Below are 20,637 nucleotides of genomic sequence, written 5' to 3' on the forward strand. Positions count from 1 at the left end.
CCGAACCTGGCCACGACCCTCGACCCCTCACCCCGACTCTCCGACCCCTAACCTCGACCCTCAAACCCTACCCCAACCATCAACCTAAGCCCATCATGACCCCCCACCCACCATTGACCCCCGACTCACGACCATGACCCCGACTTTCGATCTTAGTCCTGACCCTCTACCCCAACCCTGACCATGACGAACCCCTTATAGACCTACCACCCAGCCCCCACTTATCTCGTCTCCCATAGTATTTTTCTTGATTATATATAAAAATGCTCTCGGGATTCTACTTACAGCTAAATACCTTAAAATAAATAAAAAAATCACTTATTTTTTAGGAAAATAATTTTCGTGGAAAACATCTTTATACCAAACACCCTTATTTGCTACGGATTTTCTGACCTCATTAAACTAATAATATTTTGTTGTTAATCGTAATCGTTACTTAAGATGTTTTTAGGAGCTAGGAAAAAAATTATTTTGGCTGACGAAACGTTACAAGGAGTAAGACTAATTTATTTTTGAATTTGTCAGGCATTGTATATAATGATTCCAACTAAGCTAGCGTTTGGCCATAGATTCCTAAAATTATTTTGAAAAAATTGATTTGGGTGAAGTTTGATTTGAAGATGAAAATGTGTTTGGACATCAGTTTTCAAAACATATTTCCCAAATTTATTTTGGAAAAATATGAAACATGACTTATACCCACAAGTTCTAAAAACTATCACAAATACCCAACAATACCATTATCAATAATATTCATTATATTATCGCAAACTATAGTCCTAAACATAAATAAATTTGGTACAAAATTATCATTTTTATAATAAACTACATGATACACTATCATGTAGTTTATTATAAAAATGATAATTTTGTATCAAAATAATAAATGGTGGGCTCTTTTATAAAATATAAAAGTTTGGGACAATTTTTAAAAAATGTAATAGTGATATTTTGGCCCAAAACTAGCTATTGAGCTGGTTTTGGGATTTGAAATTTGTGATTTGGGATTTTGCCAAAATATAGACAAAATCTATGGCCAAACATGTATTTGCCAAATAAAATCCAAATTTATTTTGGCAAAATCTATGGCCAAACGGGTCCTAAGAGGTAAAACAGAATGAAAAGCTTGTAAAAACAACGTGATTAGAATGTTTAAGAAATAGTGATTTCATTAAACATTTGGCATGATTTTGTTAGATTATTCATGAAAGTCTACTTAATTGGCATAATTCGTATGTGTTGTTCAACAAAGTGTTCTTCGAAATTGTAATTTTAATTTCGATCAAATCACTCCATACCCATTTCAAATGATCTCAAATTTAAATAAACCCTCCAAATACCAACACAGATGATTGTCAATCACTAATTTAGTTAAACAACACCAAATCAGAAGAACCACTTTGTCTTCTTCAACACTTTCTACGGACAAAAATTAAAGTTAAAGGAATTCACTAAATTAGTATTTGAACTAAATATTTAAGCACAAATTATCAACATTCAAACAATTTTGACAATAATCAATCATTAACTTCCAGTTTTTACCCCCAAAATAAGAATTTTAAGCTTCCAATATAAGAACTATGTTGTTCTTAGTGAAAAAGAAGCATAGTAACGTAACAAAGTAAAAAATAAAAATAATATTTAAAGACATGTCCCTTAGAGGAACAACCGGTGCAATTTTCTGCGAGAATAGTGAAACGTCTTATTCGGGGCGTAATTAAGTCAACTTAAAGTTTAAATATCCACTAAATAAAAGTCGTCAAATTTAGTGAAGTTAGCTTTTAAAATAAGATTGCCTTGTGGTGAGAGAATAACGTACAACAACAACAACCCAGTAAAATTTTACAAGTGGGGTTTCGGGAGGGTAAAGTGTACGTAGACGTTACCTCACCCCGGAGGGGTAGAGAGGTTGTTTCCGAAAGACCATTGGCTCAAGAAAAGAAAATAAACAATAGACAATAGATAATAGATCAATGACAATAATAGACGCCAGAAAAATAGTATCGGCATCGTAAGAAACAGAAAATAGATGTAAAAGCAATAACAATAAGTAGCAATAATACCATAGAAAATAGTGAGGAAACTACATAAACCACTAAGAACCCACATCGAAACATTATCAGCCCAGCCCAGCCCCCGGAACAACATAGAAAAACGCTCGACTCCCTCCAAACCTACCACCCTAATGCTCGACCTCCACAACTTCCTATCCAGAGCCATGTCCTCGGAGATCTGAAGTCGCGCCATGTTCTGCCTGATCACCTCACCCTAATACTTCTTAGGCCTCCCTCTGCCTCTTCTCGTACCTGCCAATGTCAACCGCTCACATCTCCTAACCGGGGCATCTATGCTTCTCCGCACGATAGCGAACTATCTAAGTCTCGCTTCCCGCATCTTGTCGTCCATGGGAGCTACGCCCACCTTCTCCCGAATATCTTCATTCCTAATCTTATCCAGCCTAGTGTGCCCGCACATTTATCTCAACATCCTCATTTCTGGCACTTTCATCTTTTGGGTATGAGAATTCTTGGTTGCCCAATACTCAGCCCCATACAGCATGGCGGGTCTAACCACAACTCTACAGAACCTGCCTTTGAGTTTCGGTGCCAATTTATTGTCACACAAGACTCCAGATGCTAACCCCCATTTCATCCGCCCCACTCCTATATGGTACGTGGCATGGTGAGAGAATAATGTATTGATGAAAAATAAACTCACAATGTGGACCAATATTATGATGACAGATGTCATGGGAGTCGAAGCGATAAAGAAGACTGATGTGCAAAGAAGATATGAGCAATTCTCACGGGATCGTTTATGAAGATACCATGCATGTTAGCTAAATAGGTACGGGCTGATAATTAAGGTCATAGGAAGCCACAAAGATGGAAAGATCATTAATAGTCAAGAATATGGAAAGAAATCAGCAGAATCCCTGATTGTGCGCGATTGGCTATTATTAAATCAACTGTTACAAATCACCCACGTAATTGATAATTAATAGAATAACTATCAATAACGGGTAGGAACTAAATAGGGCAAGCGATTATAAATTATACCATTATATAAATCCCATTTCCATATCTTGTATCCCCATCAAGAAAACTATGAAATTAAACTATCAATTTTCAATATTCTTGTTATTCTCTGTCATCGGAAGATCTCGTTCTTTCCTATTGGAAGAAAACCGCCATGATCAATAAGGATTTCTATTTATTCTCTCTGTTTTATTTTTTATTATTGTTATTCTTTTATATTTAAAAAAGTGAAGTAAAATTGATTGTTTAAAATCTGAATTATTCTTTTATTTGATTTGATCACAAAAACTATTTTTTGATTAAACAAAGAACATATCATTTAACACAAAATAGGCGTCATGATGATGCATGAAGTACGTAAATATTGTAACATGAGGAACTTAGATTTGAGAAGTCATCTTCAAAGCAGTGGAGGAGCAGCCATATTTGTATACATGCATGTGTGTTACGTCTCTCCTCTTCGTGGATAATTAATTAAGACCTTTTCATTAATTTTGTTAGTTATTCATTTATTCTATTCACACTGCCTCACCAACCACAATAAAGGGCTCCTTAATTTCAAATGCATCCAGTTTTTAATCCCTCTACTTCTTTCTCAATTTCGCTGGACAAAGGATATGAGTAATATTTTCGTCATCCTTGCGTTTATTTATTATTATTTTTTAAAACATTTCCGGGGAAATAGCCGCTACTCTTGAATGCATATTGGGTAACCTGTTCACTATGTAATAGCTCGCAAATCACACATGAGATGTAAATCGCACGGCACTAGGCACGCCCGGTGCGACGAACTCTGATTAAGGATGCTACTGGTGATGAGAACTGATTACAGGTTTCACATGTGTAAAATCACTCACCCAACCAACTTAGTCAAACCCTTACGTTTATTTTACACGATAAAAATGAAAAAATGAAAAGTGAAGAAGAAGTGTCTTAATAATCGTGCCACCTACAGCTTTTTACATCAATATTAATTTCGATAAATGTAAAATAAAGAATGTTTAGATATGAATGTTATACTTCTCATTTCGAGGGTAATATATGTATATATAGAAATTAGTTACGAACTTCGTCATTAATTTATCGCTAAATTGATCATAGCTAACAGAATTTTATGATAATCTATTGTTAATTTGTTGCTATTAACAATGAATTTTGCTAGTTAGCTACAGAATTTGTCCGTCGCTAATTCCTATTTTTTAGTAGTATATATATATATCGTGAAATCGTGAAGTGAACGTTACAAACCAATAAGCACCATGTTCAGGGATGCTACAATCTGATATAGTATAACATTTATTTACTTTTTTGCCATAACTTATTAGCAGAAACTTTAAATAGGAATGAACCTTCACTAAATTGGAAAGAGAAAAAGATTATGGCATATTCTTATAATTTTTAGTTGTTTACCAATGTAAGAAGAGCCAAAATGCATCAACACCAGCAGTACGTACAATTTTTCTTTGTTCACAATTTACCCCCTAACATTTCTTTTTCTTTTTCCATCAATAAATTAAAAAAGAAGAAGTATAATTATGACGTTAAAGATGATTTCAGCATGATATCAACAACCTATTTAGGAAAAATAATTATAAAATGGCCATTCAGGTGACGTAATTATCCTTAGTTAATTCTAGATGAAACCTGAGAGGTCTATTTAATTTATTTCTATTTTCTTTCTATGAATCAGATATTTTTTTTTTTTTTGGTAAGTCTCTGACAAAGAAGAATGAGATGGTCAACTACATGGCCATTGGCTCCCCACTATATAAGCAGAGTGGCCTTAGCCAACTCTCTAATTCTCTATCCCCCCCTCTCTGTATAAAACATACATAGAACTAAAAAAACACAAGATTTTACAATGGCAACCAAAGTCTACATTGTGTATGTTTTCCTCTTTTTCTGTTTCAGTGTGTGCGTTGCTTTTTGTTCTCTCTGCATATCCAATTCTTCTTCAAATTTGTTTTTGATTTGTACTGGATTAATAGTCAAAGTTCTGGTGCCTAATTGTACACTCTTTGTAGTCTAATAGACTTCTAAAATTGTGCTTGAATTGGTCGAGGTAATTTCTTCATTTAATTTTTAATCTTGAATTTTAAAACTAATGAACATGTTTATTTAAATTTTGGCAGTTACTATTCAATGTATGGGCATGTTGAGAAGCTGGCACAAGAGATTAAGAAAGGTGCTGCATCAGTTGAAGGTGTTGAAGCTAAGCTTTGGCAGGTCCGTTACACCATTATTTCTAAATGCCTCTCACACCATTGTTTTTGCCGTTTTGTATATAGATTAAGTTGATCTATAATATTATAAGGTAACTTGAAAATAGAGTAATAACTTGCTACGTCCAGTTCGTTGTCAGTACATAAAACTTAAATTTGTTAATGATAGGTTGATCTGTCAATGACAAATCACTTATGACTTGAAATTTTTACCTTTTTTCTGAATGCCTATCACACCATTTTCCTATTCTGTTTATGTGCACTAACGATGCATAGATTTGTATACTATCATATTAAACTGACCTGTAACTAGCAGGTCACTTTATACTGTCAGTACATATAACTTAAATTATTCTCTTTATATAATCTTATGTGCCAGTTAATATATGAATGGAACAGGTGCCAGAAACTCTATCTGAAGATGTGCTTGCAAAGATGAGTGCACCTGGGAAAGGTGATACACCAATCATAACACCAGATGAACTTGCTGAGGCAGATGGCTTTATATTTGGTTTTCCAACTAGATTTGGAATGATGCCTGCTCAATTTAAGGCTTTTCTTGATGCAACTGGTGGTCTTTGGAAAACTCAACAACTTGCTGGCAAACCTGCTGGCATTTTCTATAGCACTGGTTCTCAAGGAGGTGGCCAAGAGACTACCGCGTTAGTCCCTTTTACTCTCCCTAAATAACTCGTGAAAATTAAAGAAATGAACGAATTATTGTTACATTATATTAAGAAAAGTGTTATTTGGATCGTATTAACAAAACACAATTCAAGTACATTACTGCAACTCTCCTCTCGATGAAAGTGACGTATGTTTGCAGGTTGACAGCCATTACACAACTTGTTCACCACGGAATGATCTTCGTTCCAATTGGCTATACATTTGGAGGAGGTATGTTCGAGATGGAGAAAATCAAAGGTGGAAGTCCGTATGGTGCTGGAACTTTTGCTGGCGATGGCTCAAGACAGCCAACAGAGATTGAATTGGAACAAGCTTTTCATCAGGGGAAATACATTGCCAACATCGCTAAGAAGCTCAAAGCCTCTGCTTAAATATAATCTCTCTTTTACTACAGTTTCACCATTTTGCATTCTATAGTGTTTTCTTTTTTCTCTTTAGAGCACATGTTTCGGTTTAAATTTGGTGCTGGTACTGAACTAAGTTTAATATGTCTTATTTTATAGCCTATTGGTCAGTGTTTGTTACAGGTCAATTTTACATGCATAAGAATCTTGATATTTTGCTTTTTCTGCCTCAAATCATTACATGTTACACCTTGTGTGCTTATTAAGAAATCATTATACATGAACTTAAAATATTTATAGATAACACTGATCCAAAATGATCTCCTCGATTAAACAAAATACCTATTGAGATAACAATATCCAACTCCGCAAATATTGAAATAATAAGCAAATGCGCAGGACCAAAGCTACTATCCCTTTCCATATTTTATTATAGGCCCCAAAATTCAGATAACACTACTATCCCTTTCCTTATTTTATTATTTGCCACCGTTAAAGCTTTGGCTAGGGATGGCAATGGGCAGGTGCGGGGTGGGTTCTGTTTTAGAAAATTTCAACCTGCCCCGCATAGCATGTTCACCGGCATTCATCCGCCCCGCAACTATACCCGCATTCACCGTCCCACCCCGCCCCGCTATTTTTTTTCTACTTTGAAATTTCTGCTCAAGCTTTTTAACTTAGTTAATTATATTTACTTTCATTAAACTTATTCATTTTCCTTTTTCTTTGGTAATTTTCAAATGGAATGTTTCTTTAGGGATTTCAAATCTGGGTTACATTTAAGACTAGAGACATTTTGGTTGCTTCAGTTGTGTCTTACTGAAGAATATGCTTTTGAGCTATTAGGAGTTTAACCCAAAAAAAAAAAACAGAAAATAATTAATGTAGATGAATTACAAAGATGAAACAAATCAGAAGAACCTTTTTTAGAAGAAAATTGTTGGCGTTTCCTTGTTTCATTGTCAAAGTATCTTTTTGTTTCTTCTGGGGTGGGGGTGGGGTGGGGTGTGTTCGAGGGGAGGGGGTTTGGATTTTAAAATACTCACCAATAGGATTTTTCACCAATACAACCATAGATTTGTGTAGTATAGATTCATCTCTTTCTTAATTTTGTGTCAGGATTTGAACCCGCACTGCCACGCAACCGTAAATATTTTTTTTTTTAAAAAAGTCAACCGTCCCGCCCCGCCCCGCACCCCACCGCCCTATTGCCATCCCTATGTATGGCAACTGATCCATTTCGGGATGGCAATAGGGGCGATGTGTATTTAGACATATACGGGTGCGGTGAGGAGCGACGGAGGTTTAGTAGGATTTATTGTTTATTCACTAGTTATGGCTATTTAGAATCAGGGGCGGATCCATATTTATGCTTTAGGGTCACGGAACTCATGCTCATTCCCAAAAACTGTATTGTGTTACACACAATTCTCACAGATTATACCAATATTATCCGTATATACTTAATAAAACAAAGCCATGGTGCACCAAATAAAGGTTTGTGGTAGTAAAGGAACTAATTACGTACATACTAGATGAGTGTGCCCGTGCTATGGACGGGTGCCCAATGCCATTATTTCTTTCACGATAAAATCAACTACTTTAAACTACTTTTGATTTCATAAGTTTATGTGTAGAACCAAGTTTGCTAGAAGAATATAATAAGAAAGTGCAAACAAAGGCATCTGGGAAGAAGAGCCAACTTTCTCCGGTAGTGCCAACATTAGGATTTTGTCACGAAATGAAACTGAAAAAGAAATGCAATTAATCAAAGTTCAAGATTTAATGTAACAACAGATATAGAAAATTTGAATGAGCAGGACTAACAATACCATACAAAATATATGCAACTGAATATTGAGATAATAGCAATGCACTGATATAGTGAGCATAGATTTTAGGGAGAAATTAAAAAATAGTCAGATTTATAAGTGATAATTGAAAAATAACCATAATTTCAAAAGTAATCGAAATTTAGCCACTTTTCATGTAAAAGATAAATCTGAATTAAAACCCTATTCAAAATTCGAAAAATATTCCTGCATATTATGCTGGAGTTCGAATTTTTTACATGTGAACTTCCAGCATAACATGCTGGAATTTTATAATGTGTTGGAGTTCCAACATAATATGCTGAAAGTCCATACACAGATGCTCCAATCTCTAGTATATTATGCTGGAACTTTCCGTGTACTGGAGTTCCAACATAATATGCTGGAAGTTCATATACAGGTGCTCCAATCTCCAGTATATTATGCTGGAACTTTCCGTGTTACAGCAAAATAGTGGCTATTTTTCAATTACCAGTCCGAAAACTGGCTAGCCCATGCTATTTTGACTAAATTTTAAGTAGTAGAAGTTTTCCATGTGATCTAGAAAAAGCTACTACTAATTATTCTGCCACTCAGCAAACAACAAAAATCATAGTTCTAGATTCAAATTCTAAAACTATAGGATATGGTATTCTAAAACTGTTGAAGCACATAAATGCAGGTCAAATAAAATGTAATTGATATAGTTAATCTTTGAAACAAAGCATCAAAAAACAATAGAAGCATACTCCAAGACTTTCACATTATTTTACTGATTTCTAAACAAACAATCCCACAATGCATTATAAATGTATCCTTGTGATTACGTTGACAACTTGGGGTTCAAGTTCAACTCAACTCTCTACACATTTATCCTCCTATATTACTCTTGGCACCAAATTTAGTCTTTCTTTATTATGATCATGCTGCATAGACTTGAAAGAAATAAGAACTCCTCAACTGTAAATTGTTCAAAGACCAAAACTATAAATGTCGACTATGAGCTTGAGGTATGTTACATGAGCCTTCTATTTACCAGTAGATAGAGAGATAGAGAGAGAGGCTTCACTGTTTGACCATGAAAACAAAAATTTCTCAATCATTGCTTGCGAAATTGAGGATCTTTTACTAATGCACACGTTTATTCCAAGAAGTTCATATAGTAAATGCACTAATGCACAATTATGCAAAAATACTTCATATAGCAAATGGACTGTATTATAAAGCAACTCTCTTTAATGTTTAGGTTCTTCTGCCAAGAAGAAATGCAACATATCTCTGGCGTGAACCGATTTCCAGAAAATTTCATCTTGCGTCAAGTAAATTAAAATTGTGAGTGAACTTTACTCAACAAATTTAATTAATCCAGCAACATATTGTTCATCTTCGAGTTAAAGAGCATACAATTGTATATGCTGCAGGGAATCCTTTGTCAAATACAATTAAAATATAAAATAGCCAGAGACTTTTGCAATCAAGAAAATGCTTTGACAATAAAAAGTTCTCTGATGACATTAATTTTAATAGTAATATACAGTGACAACGTTGGTACTATATCCACTGATGTACCACTTCAGTAGTTAGGACATAAAACTTCTGACAACTACCTCTAAGTGGATGAAAAGACATAATGTTATTGGTTTTTCATTGTTGGCAGTTCTATTATTTCAAGAACCAAAATCCGTCAAAGACCGTAATGGCGTCGGACATCACTGCCGGGTAAATCAACACTAAATACTAAATTTGCTCCTCGTCTTTAATATTTTTGAAATCATATTTTCCTTCAAATTAAATAGTAAAGGATGAGATTTTTCAAAATAAATAATAATATTTTTATCAATTTTAATACTGAACGCCCATAATCAATCCCAAAACCCAGAGTCACAAGTGCATGAGTATTTACTAGGAGATAAAATGAAATGCAATAACTATCCGGAATATAAATTTGGACAGAAAAGAAAAAATACAAATATTCTAAAGGAGACTCTGCTGGCTGCGCATCGTCTCACACAAATGCAGCTCACCTAAGTCCCTGTATCAACCACGCCGCTGCGCCCACAAGGCCAATAATATATATCTGCCTGCACAACAAAATATGCAGCAAGTGTAGTATGAATACGTAAATCAACGTGTACCCAGTACGTATCCCGCCTAACCTCGAAGAAGTAGTGACGAGGGGTCGACTCGGATGCTTACAATGGGCTATAATTAATATCAGGTACAGTAAAGAAGTGAATAGATATGAAACCGAGTAAATATATGAAATAAACATGTGTAAAATGCGTGGCATAATTTCCCTCTTTACAATTTACTCGAGCTCTCAACTAGCAAGTTTCCTCCATAACCGGGGTGTGTGTGTGTGTGTGTGTGTGTGTGTGTATATATATATATATATATATATATATATGGAGAGAGAGAGATAGAGAGAGAGAGAGAGATAATAGATTTCATCAAAGAGGTTGTCATAACTCAAATAAGGGAAAACCCTCCGATACACTGGCTTGTTGCCAAATATTACGCACGATTCCATGAGGATAATATATATAGAAAATGCCGAGGCGTACAGCCCGATCCAACATAAAAGTAAATTGTGCATTGCCGAAAGTCGAACGATGCGAATCATAGATGCATCTATTAACCGGCCGAGGCGAACAACCCGCTCCTATGAGAGTGTGGTACATATCCTGTCGAGGCGAACGACCCGATCCCATAAGAGTGGTAGAAAGAAATACCCCGCTCGCGAATCATACGTGCGACGTGGTCATATATAAATTTAAGGAATCTCCCCGCTCGCGGATCATACTTGCGACGCGGTCAAATATAAATTTAGCATTAAAAATCATATCTCTTTCTTGATTCTTTTCAAAATAAGGGAAAATCAGCTTGTAGCGCTTTTTTAAGGAACTTACCCCGCTCGCGAAACATACATGCGATGCGGTTACATATAAATTTCTTAAGTTATTATAGCATTTCTCAATCCTTTTTGAAAATTACGAAGTTCAAATGAAACCTTTTAAATCTCAAGTTCTTCAATTTCAACTCCTTTCAAAACATTTAATAAGCAAACTCAATCTCACTTCCTCTCGAGGCAAACAATAAACATAAATTAATAATAATATTAACAAGGCAAGATGTGAGCCTAAAACTACCCGAACATAGGCATAGCTAGTAGCTACGTACGGACTCTCATCACCTCACGCGTACGTAGCCTCCACAATAACTTGGTTCACCTATGGGGTTAATTCACTCTTACAAGGTTATAAAGGAGACTTACCTCGCTCCGAAGTTCCATAACCGGCTCCAAAGCCGTTCCAACAACTCAAACTGAAGTCCGTTGCTCCAAAAGTAGTCAAATATGATGCAACCGAATCAAAATATACTCTACTACTCATAATTAATTATTTTATAATAATTTTCAACTCCGCTCGAAAAGTCGGTAAAATCACTCTCAGGCCCACGTGCCCGGATTCCGAAAATATTCGAAGATAAATATTACCCATATTATTACCAAGTCAAATATATAATTTATTCTCAATTCCATGTCCAAATTCGTGGTCAAAATCCAAAAATATAAATTTCTAGGTTTTCTTCCAAATCCCAAAATTTCTACAAATTTTCATGTCTAAATTCATATATAGACCATGTATTTAACTCACAATGAGAATAAATCACTTATCCCATAGTAGATGATGAAAATGACACTCCAAAATTTCTCCAAAATGGCCTCCTATGGAGGAAATAAAGTCAATAAGGATGAGTTATTCCGGGGTTATGGGATTAACATTTCTCCTAATCGCGAATCTATTTTCCGATGCCCGGATTTAAGTACTTACTCTATTCAATTTTATATACAATATATAGTTCCCACTTTCGAGTTTAACTATAAATTCGTAGATAATATTCTATTGTTAGCTACGCAGTAAAATAATTGAGTGAAAAATTGAATAAACAACTCAATATGATAGAATCATGTAATATCATCAACCGTCAAATAACAAGAGTAAATAACCACCCATAACCCCAAAACAAAGGGGGTTCTAGCCACTCATGATCATAACTATAACAAAAATATTATTTTTAAACATAAAAGCTATGAATACGAGATGGAGGATGGAAGAATCAATGAAATTTGTGATCCAGTTGTGTTACTATGTCCTCTTTGCCTTAAAACATTGTTCAATCCCCCACTAATCACGTTTAAGTCATATTTATAAGTTAAGGCCGGAGTTTTCAAGTCCAAAATCGAGTAAAAAATATTTAATTCGCGAATCGAGGCAACTAGGCATCTGACCTCGCGAGGCCAGGTCTGGAGCGCCTGAAACATCGCGAGGCCAGGCTGGGCGCGAGCATCTCCTCATCCGAAGCCAGGCGTCGCCTGGTATGGCGCCTGGTGCTGGGCTCCGTCCCGTTTTCGGGTTTTTGTGCTATATTCTTGTATTTTCGGTATCCTCTTTTGCAACCTTCACTCATCTTTATATTTCAATGATCCTACACATAAAACCAACTTAATTAATCTCAAACGTCATACATATTAATATTAAACACTAAAATGTAATGTAAGCAATGCACTAAAAATATACAATTATAGCCAAACATCGATATGTGCCTAGAAAATCTTGATTTTGACTATCGCAGTTAGAGAACTCAGTCAAATGAACTAGCTCTGTGGTCGTCGGATAAAAAACACATTCATGCATGAAGGTTGGTTTTGCCTTCTTTAATGATTTCTCATATAGACGAGGAACTTGTTTTTCTATGTACCTCAGATGCTCGATGACCTATAAACAAATACATTAGTTTCTATCATCATGTTGAAGACTTAGAGTCGTACCTGTGGATGCCTATACTTGGCTTCACACGACAAGGGTGGTTCAATAAAGCCAGTGGCCTAAATCCGAATTTAATAAGAGACCGTAAACATTTTAATTAACTACAAATACACAAATAATAATAATAATAATAATACTAGTGTTGCCTTTTTCTTCACTTTTTGTTTATGGGATAGTGGTCTTAATTAAAAGACATTAAGCCTTTAACTTCACATAACAATAGTATTATTATATTAGTAAAGGATAAAATAGGTTAATAAGATACTAGCCATGTATTTGCAATATATTATCTTAGATATTATTGTAAAAAAATATTATTTACTAATATGAAAATTTGAGTAGTTTAATTCAAAATTCTAAAATGTTTCTATTATCAGAAAGAAGACAGTTTTTCTTTCTTTCTTTTTAATAATTTCTTCTTATTTTTCTACAAACTTTAATAAAAAATCATAAAATTTATTATTAAATATTTTTGGGGCCTCAAAATTTTGGGACCTAAATCAAAGGTTTTACTAGCCTCTCCTTTGAGCCACCCCGTCATACGGGTGCCTAATGTTGGGAAAATAAATATATCCCGCCCAGAAATAATATCCACTGTAAATAATAATAATACAAGAGAGTAACAATAATACCAAATATTTTAACGGGATAAAATATATTACTCGAGCGGAGCAATATTACCACTATAATATTACAACTTAGTAGTGTCAAGAGACTACTACAACTTCAAAAGAAATAACACTCTTTATTTTAAAACATCTCACTATAATAATATTGTCACTCACTATTTATCTCACAGACAACAATCTGTGGATTACTCTCACTGCTTTGCTTTCTATTTAGCTTCTCTTTGTTTTTGATGTATTAAATATAGAGGGAAGCATCTCTATTTATAGGCAAAATTGCCAACCTCTCAGCCAATCAAATTTTCTCATTCAACAATTTGCAAATTGTTGAATCAGCCGCCCAACTTGCCTTCAACAGCCCACCTGCTTCTTCAACTTTTCAATCCTTTTCTTTGTTTCATTTATGGGTCCCACAAATCTCTCCCTTAATTTTGATTTTTCTTTTTCATTCCAATACTTGATCTCAATCTCTGAAAATCTTCAAACTTAAGAGGCTTTGTAAAGATATCTGCAGCCTAATTATGAAACTTCACATATTTGAGTTTGACTTCCTTCTTGGCAATGCACTCTCCGATGAAGTGATATCTTGTATCTATATGCTTGCTTTGATCATGATACACCGGATTCTTGGCGAGTGCCTGTGCAAATTTGTTATCAATACAAATCTATGTAGCTTCAAAATTTGTGGCAAATTGAGCTCCTTCAATAATCTTCTTAGCCAAATAGCATGACAGGTACATGATGTTGCTGCTACATATTCGGATTTACAAGTCGAGAGAGTAAATATGGATTGTTTCTTTGAACTCCAAGAAATAACAGAATCACCCAAGAAAAATACAAAATCAGTTGTGCTTTTTCTATCATTAATATCTCCCGCATAATCACTATCAAAAAATCCCATAAGGTTAAAATCATTAGAAGAAGAATAAAATAATCCAAAGTCGATCGTACCTTTTAGATAACGAAGAATTCTTCTAGTGACTTTCAAATGGGTGAACGTAGAAGCTCCCATAAAGCGACTTACTACTCCAACTGCAAAGAGTATATTTGTCCTGGTACAAGTTAAGTACCTCAAACTTCCCACAAAACTTTTGAAAAATGTGGGATCAACATTTTCTCCTATATCAAACTTGGACAATTTTGTCCCACTCTCCATCGGTGTGTTCACGGGGTTGCAATCGAGCATGTTGAACTTCATCAAGATCTCCTTCGTATAGCTTTCTTGAGAGATGAAAATTCCATCCTCCATCTGCTTCACTTCTAGGCCCAAGTAGTATGACATGAGCCCTACATCTTTCATCTCGAACTCACGAGACATATCTTTCTTAAAAGCTTCAAACAAACTTGGGTTATTACCCGTGAAAATAAGATCATCAACATAAAGACAAACAAGTAAGATATCTCCATTAGTATGAACTTTAAGGTAAAGATCATATTCATGGAGACAACGAGTAAACCCATTATCTTGAAAATACTTGTCGATGCAACTATTCCATGCTCGTGGGGCTTACTTTAATCCATATAAAGCTTTCTTCAACCTTATCTTCATGGTTTTTGACCACAAAGCCCAATGGTTGTTCAACATAGACTTCTTCTTCAAGATAGCCATTCAAAAAAACTGACTTGACATCTAGTTGATGGATCTTCCACTTCATTTGCACCGCCAAAGAAATAAGCAAACGAATCATCTCCATGCGGGCAACAGGTGCTTAGACTTCTTCATAGTCAATGCCTTGCCTTTTCTTGTAGTCTTTAGCCACAAGTCATGCCTTGTATCTCTCCACATCTCCATCAGCATTCTTCTTTACCTTGTATACCCATTTAACTCCAATTGCACGATGACCTTTGGGAAGTGTTGTTAACTCCCAAGTGTTGTTCTTCTCTATTGACTCGATCTCTTCCTGCATGGCTTGTCTCCACCTTTTGTCTTTAACAGCTTCATCAAAGTTTATTGGTTCACTATCAGCAAAGAGACAATATAAAAAATCAAAATTAGTAACTTTTTTTGTGTCCTCATAGAGCTCTTGAATACTCCTTGTCCTTTCCGGTTGTTCATTTGAACTTTCTTGATAAGAGGGAGATGCAATATTTGTTAGAGAAAGAGGTGGAGTTGTATCCTGCACAGATTTCACGGGCTCGGGTTCTTTTTCATCACCAAAGTATGGAAGAAATTCATATGAAGTTTCTTCCTGAGCTTCCCAGTTCCATGCCAATTCTTCATTAAATTCAACATCGCGACTTACTACCATCTTGCCGCTACTTGAGTTGTATAGCTTGTAGTATTTTGAACTCGTATCATAGCCAACAAACACATGCTTGACACTTCGATCGTCAAGCTTCACTCTCCCTTGATGTGGCACATGAGCATAGGCTATGCTCCCAAAGATTCTCAAGTGCTTGACACTTGGCTTTCTTCCACTCCATGCTTCTTGAGGAGTTTAATCTCTAACATTCCTTGTTGGAGATCTGATGTTTAAATAAACTTCACAAGAAACAACTTCGATCCAAAATTTCTTAGGTATACTTTTAGCTTTCAACATACATCTAGCCATATTAAGAATCGTTCGATTCTTTCTCTCTACAACTCCATTTTGTTGGTGTCAATAATGTGCCGTTAAAGGGCAACGAATTTCATGAGATTGACAAAAGTCATTAAATTCTTTTGAAGTGAATTCGCCTCCTCTATCGGACCTTAAAGATTTTATTTCATAGCCACTTTCTTTTTCTACAAGTACTTTGAATTTTTTAAAAGCAGCAAAAGCTTCAGATTTTTGGTTCAAGAAATAAACCCAAGTCTTTCTACTAAAGTCATCAATGAAAAATAGAAAGTATTTACTTTTACCAAAGGAAGGTGGATTGATTGGCCCACACACATCAGTATGAACAAGCTGGAGTGGTTTGGTTGATCTTGACATGGCCTCCTTTGGAAAACTCCTCCTTGCATGTTTTCCAAGAAGACAAGCTTCACACAATTGATTGGGATGGTTGATTAATGGTATCCTATGCACCATGTTCTTTTCTGCCATTGATTTGAGCGCTTCAAAATTCAAGTCCCCAAAATCGCATATGCCAACACCATGATTCATCTTGCACATTAGCCTTCAAACATTTTGCATCAATTGTCTTACGATTCAGAGAAATCTTTGTCATATGCACTTTAGCAATTAGAATTCCACTTGAATCTCTAAGCCAACGATGCATATTTTTCATGTGGATGTCATATTCCTTTTCAAGAAGTTGGCCCAAACTCAAAATATTACTTTTTAATTTTGGCACATAATAAACATCTTGAATTAGCTTGTGACTACCATCTTTACAGGAGATCAGAATCGTACATATCCCTTCGATTTGAATCTTTGAGGAATCTCCAAATAACACATTACCTCTCACTATGTTATTGATCTCCACAAATATCTCTTTGCATCCACACATATGATTGCTTGCTCCGTTGTCCAAATACCACGAGCTGCAATCATCCCTGTCTTCTTCCTTGAGTGCCATCAATAGCGTTGACTCAACTTCTTTTTTCTTATCGTCAACAAGGTTAGCTTTTTCTTCAACATTGCTACGACATTCCCAAGAGTAATGGGCAAATTTATGACAATTATAATACTCAATTTTGAATTTACCATACCTTTATCCATTATTTTCTTGGTAGTAGCCACGTCCTCTTCCTCCTCTATGTCCACGACCACGACCTCTGAATGTCAGGTGGATTTAACTTCATTGTTGAAGTTGTTACCGTTACTTCTTCCTCTTCCATGACCACCACGGCCTCTGCCTCGCCCGTTTCCTCGATAACTCTTTTTACCTCCATAATCTTTAAATGATGCCTGAGTTTTAAGAAGTTGCTCCAATGACACTTCTTGTCTTCTCTTGATCTTTTCTTCATGGGCCTATAAAGAACCCTCTAATTGCTCTACCATCATAGAGTCTAAATCTTTAGACTCCTCAATAGCACACACCACAAAATCAAATTTAGGTGTTAAAGTACGAAGGATTTTTTCTTCCACACGGACATCTTTTATATCCTTCCCATATCTTCTTAATTGATTTACAATAGCCTTCACTTTTGAACAATAATCCGAAATGCATTCGGATTCTGTCATTTTTAAAACTTCAAAATCAACCTTTAGAGTTTGAAGTTTTACCTTCCTCACCTTATCAACTCCTTGAAGAGAATTTTGTAAAATCCCCCAAGCTTCCTTTGAGGTGGTAGCATCTGCCACCTTCTCAAATATGGCATCATCCAAACATTGGTGGATGATCGTGGGGGCTTGCTGATCCTTCTTCCTCGTCCTTGCCAAGACCTCTTTTTCATTTTGAGGCAGAGCTTCCTCATTATCGGGTTTTGCATACCCCCTGTCTACGATTTTCCACACATCCTGAGACCAAGAATGGCTTTCATACGTAGACGCCATTTCTCATAATTATCTTTTGTGAGACCGGAGTACTGAAAAGATAGTGTACCATTATTTGCCATGGCTCTGATACCACGTTGTTGGGAAAATAAATATATCCCGCCCAGAAATAATATCCATGACAAATAATAATAACACAAAAGAGTAACAATAACACCAAATCTTTTAACGGAGAAAAATACAATACCCGAACGGAGTAATATTACCACTATAATATTACAACTTAGTAGTGTCAAGAGACTACTATAACTTCGAAAAAAATAACACACTTTATTTTAAAACACATCACTACAACAATATTGTCACTCACTATTTATCTCACAGATAACAATATGTGGATTACTCTCACTGCTTTGCTTTCTATTTAGCTTCTCTTTATTTTTGGTGTATTAAACATAGAGGGAAGCATCTCTATTTATAGCCAAAATTGCCAACACCTTATGCTGCAATAAAGAATTATGTGAAGGAATTCCCACTATCAAGTATTCAACTTTTTTTTCTTTTGTATTTTTCTTTGTTCATGATTTTGTTTATACTGTTGTTTCAGTTTTCTAGGTTTTATAATTTGAATGGGTTCATGATAACTCTTTGTTTAGAAATTAATATCTGGCAATTTCGCGAACAAATGCTGCGTTGTCTATTTTAGGGCAAAATATTTCTTAAGATCACATTAGAAAAATATTAGATTTTACATTAAGATTAGATTTAGTTGAAACCAAAGCGTGTAAACTACCATTAGAGAAGTGAACCAAACTATCATCTTTCACTAATTGAATCAACATTGCATTGGATGACTTTGTAATTTCGTTCTTTGGAACTACAATCTAATCGATGGCTGAAAAGACGGAAAATATAAATATTATATCTTGTTAGCTTAATACAAATCTGACAAGTATGTTTTATTGCATGTTCTTTTAGGTATATTGAGTTTTGCGTGCACATAGTAATTGCACGAAAATGGTGTAAATCCTATCCTTGTAGTTGATGGGGGACCCTTGTCAATGAAGGATAATGAGAATAACAAACGGGCAAGGTAAATAAATTGAGAATAATAGGAAACGCACAAAGCTCGGGACACTGTAATTCCTCCGGCGACTAATCCCGTTCAGACAAAAAATAATTTCTTACTCCTTGAAAATGAGCACACAGTTTTAGAGAATACCGGTGGAAAAAATACTACTACTACCGAAAATCCAAAACAATGTGCCTCAAATTTGATAAGCGGGAATATGGACGAGAGTACGAGGCTCGACATAATCTCCCATTGTGCAGGAATTTGTTGGATTTGCTGGAGGGCGCACATGTAAATGTATACCTAAGTTTACTTGGCCTGGCTTCATATGTGTTGCGTATACTCACGTTTTCTGTTGTTACTTAATAGTTTATTTGGAGGCCATACAACGACGAGCTAATAGTTACTTCCGTCCCGTTGATGTGCCTTGATATTGTGGAGCATCATGCCACCGAGCGAGTACTTCCCTAGTTTGGCCGCCCGTGGCTTGTACCGCCACTGCCCGCCTGGCATATCACACATTACCAGCGGAATGATCGTTCCAAGGTGGACCAGACATATATGGCATAGTTAGAGGCACAAATTGATACTTAGGACCAGTGACATGACCTGATTCCGCCCCCTCCACCTGACCGGATGGAGAATGAGCATGATTATATGGGCTGATACCGCAGCGTTACCCGACTTTTCGTCGGGAATCCCATTTATCGCGTTGGCAGTCGGTACGTTCCATACTCCGGGAGGCACGAGGCACGAGGCACTAGTATGTTATTTGGTATACTTACTTATAACGTTAACCTAGTGTTCCGTAATTTATATTTCACATGTTGTGCAGGCTATTGGCTTACATCTGTTCCACCAGCTGGGACTGCAGATGCAGCAGCATACCGGTGAGGGAGCAACCGCTTTGCACGAGTATGGCCGGCAGGTTACCGATCTGGCTTCCCTGACATTGAGGTGAGCCCGAGATGATGAGCGATTAGGATACGAGGCTGAGTATGTGGCGCCAGAGCAGTACCATAGTGGGCCACCAGTAGGGCCGGAACATGGTCGACATGGCAGGCATGCTCCACGAGGTAAGGGTATCCCACGAGGTCGTGGGGGTCGGCGAGGAGGTGGTCCCCAGCGAGGGGGCATTGAGGCACCTGCTCAGGATGTTGGAGTTGATCAGTAGGGTGACCTCCCTGAGCCAGACCACTCTCACAACAGCATGTTGTCATTCAGCCTTCAGCTTCAGCTAGCTCCAGGGACTTCACAGGTGACCCCATCATCTCCATTGTTGATCACGGGCACGAGCATTACGCGAGAGGATTGGGATCAATATTTTCCTGATCTTCCAGGCCCATCAACCGTTGCTGATGATCGGCCAACACGAGATGTGGATAGTGGGCCCGGTTGAGTTATGGCTCATCATCGAGGGATGTTGGGGATCTTTCACAGGCGCAGGTATATTTGTATTACTATTACATTTTAATTTTTTTATCTCATTGATTAGCCATAAATATTTTTATGTTTTTTTTTTATTAAGGCTTAATCTCCGCCCGTCACAGAGGCCACTTTGTGCGATACTGACCTGGTTGCGCCGGATGATTATATTCAGGAGCCCGACGAGACCTTGGTAAGACAATTTAAATTTTTGTGTCTTAA

General features: G+C 36.2%; 1 protein-coding gene across 1 annotated transcript; it reads left to right on the forward strand.

The window, feature by feature from the left end:
* The first annotated feature begins 4,797 nt into the window (after positions 1-4,797).
* LOC104088807 (probable NAD(P)H dehydrogenase (quinone) FQR1-like 1) lies at positions 4,798-6,525 on the forward strand. Its single transcript, XM_009593544.4, has 4 exons — positions 4,798-4,922; positions 5,171-5,264; positions 5,660-5,922; positions 6,087-6,525. The coding sequence occupies exons 1-4, from the start codon at positions 4,900-4,902 to the stop codon at positions 6,316-6,318; spliced, it is 612 nt and encodes a 203-aa protein (XP_009591839.1). The 5' UTR covers positions 4,798-4,899; the 3' UTR covers positions 6,319-6,525.
* The last annotated feature ends 14,112 nt before the right edge of the window (positions 6,526-20,637 follow it).

The sequence above is a fragment of the Nicotiana tomentosiformis genome, chromosome 8, assembly GCF_000390325.3.
Source record: "Nicotiana tomentosiformis chromosome 8, ASM39032v3, whole genome shotgun sequence".
Taxonomy (NCBI): Eukaryota; Viridiplantae; Streptophyta; class Magnoliopsida; order Solanales; family Solanaceae; genus Nicotiana; species Nicotiana tomentosiformis.

Coding starts and splice junctions, on each gene's coding strand:
- LOC104088807 (XM_009593544.4), top strand. CDS start 4,900: ATGGCAACCAAAGTCTACATTGT. Junction 5,265..5,659: donor TTGAAGCTAAGCTTTGGCAG/GTCCGTTACACC, acceptor TGAATGGAACAG/GTGCCAGAAACTCTATCTGA. Junction 5,923..6,086: donor GGTGGCCAAGAGACTACCGC/GTTAGTCCCTTT, acceptor GTATGTTTGCAG/GTTGACAGCCATTACACAAC.